This window comes from Colobus angolensis, unplaced genomic scaffold (assembly GCF_000951035.1).
Source record: "Colobus angolensis palliatus isolate OR3802 unplaced genomic scaffold, Cang.pa_1.0 Scaffold502, whole genome shotgun sequence".
Taxonomy (NCBI): domain Eukaryota; kingdom Metazoa; phylum Chordata; class Mammalia; order Primates; family Cercopithecidae; genus Colobus; species Colobus angolensis.
Window position 1 is genome coordinate 444066 of NW_012118511.1, and position 993 is coordinate 445058.

General features: G+C 65.7%; 1 protein-coding gene across 4 annotated transcripts in view; it reads left to right on the forward strand.

The window, feature by feature from the left end:
• Positions 1-99: 99 nt before the first annotated feature.
• Positions 100-993, forward strand: part of NME4 (NME/NM23 nucleoside diphosphate kinase 4) — a 3651-nt gene continuing 2757 nt past the window's right edge. Inside the window, exon 1 of one of the 4 annotated variants that reach the window (XM_011960087.1) lies at positions 100-538. In XM_011960087.1, the coding sequence (XP_011815477.1) occupies positions 493-538 (46 nt within the window). In that variant the 5' untranslated portion in view covers positions 100-492. Of the gene's footprint in view, positions 539-566; positions 753-993 lie in introns of those variants that run through there. The other 3 variants (XM_011960090.1, XM_011960089.1, XM_011960088.1) reach the window with 3 other exon arrangements.

A 993-nucleotide genomic window follows, 5' to 3' on the forward strand; every position in this document is an offset into this window, starting at 1 on the left:
CGGATCCGGGGCGACCGAGGGCCCGGGAGCCCGAGGAAGGCAGAGGCCGGCGGCAGCCGAGCGCTGGGCGGTGAGGGGGTTCCCGGCCGGGGTGAGGCTGGGAGCCGCTCCGCTGGGGCGTTCGCTGAAGGCCAAGTTAGGCCAGAATCTGACTGGGGCGCCAGGCCCTAAGTCCCCGGCCCCGCCGCCACCCGGCCCCCCCAGCTGCCACCTCACAGGACGATCCATGTCCCAGGGCTCCCTCCATCGGCCCTGAAAAGTGAGCCGCGGCCTCCAATGCCCGCACCAGCCGCAGCAGAGCCCCAGGCTACACAGGGCGCCCCTGTGAACTGGGTTTTGGGGGAACAAACCAACCAGGGGGTCTTCCTCCCATGGGCTTCAGCCGCCTGCTGAGGTTAACTTTTCCTCTTGGCCTGGCGGGGCCCCTTTGGCTCTGTCCAGCCTCTTTGTGGGACATACAGGGTCTGGGCTCGTCTGGAAACCAGGGAGCCGATGCGGAGGGTAGCTTGGCTCTGGAGCAGCCTGGGACTGTGGGAGGGTGGGGACGTCTTCTGTCTCCCTGGCAGCGTCCCCTCCAGTGGAGGGCGGCTGGGGCGGAGCTCAGTGCTGGCCCTGGGTCTGGAAGCGACAGGCCTTGAAACTCCACAGCAGCACAGACTCCGTCTCCTGGCTCGGGCAGGAACCCTGCTACCTTCCCTCTTCAATCTTCAGGCCCGTTTTGTCCGCGTTTCCAGGGCTCACCGGTGGGGAAAGTGTGTTTCTCCCTGGTTTCCTGCCACTCCTTCACCTCAAACACAGGGTGGGCTCTGGGTTCCTCCTCACGTGGAAAGTCTGGGCTTCAGACCATGTCTGTGGTCATCCAGAAGGGCTGGAGTCAAAAGTGAGGCTGGAGCTTTGCAAGATCTCCAGACTTCCCTGCGGCCACTGAGCTGGGCTGTGCCTCCGTGGACCTCGGGGTGGTCCCTGAGCTGGGCTGTGCCTCCGTGGACCTCG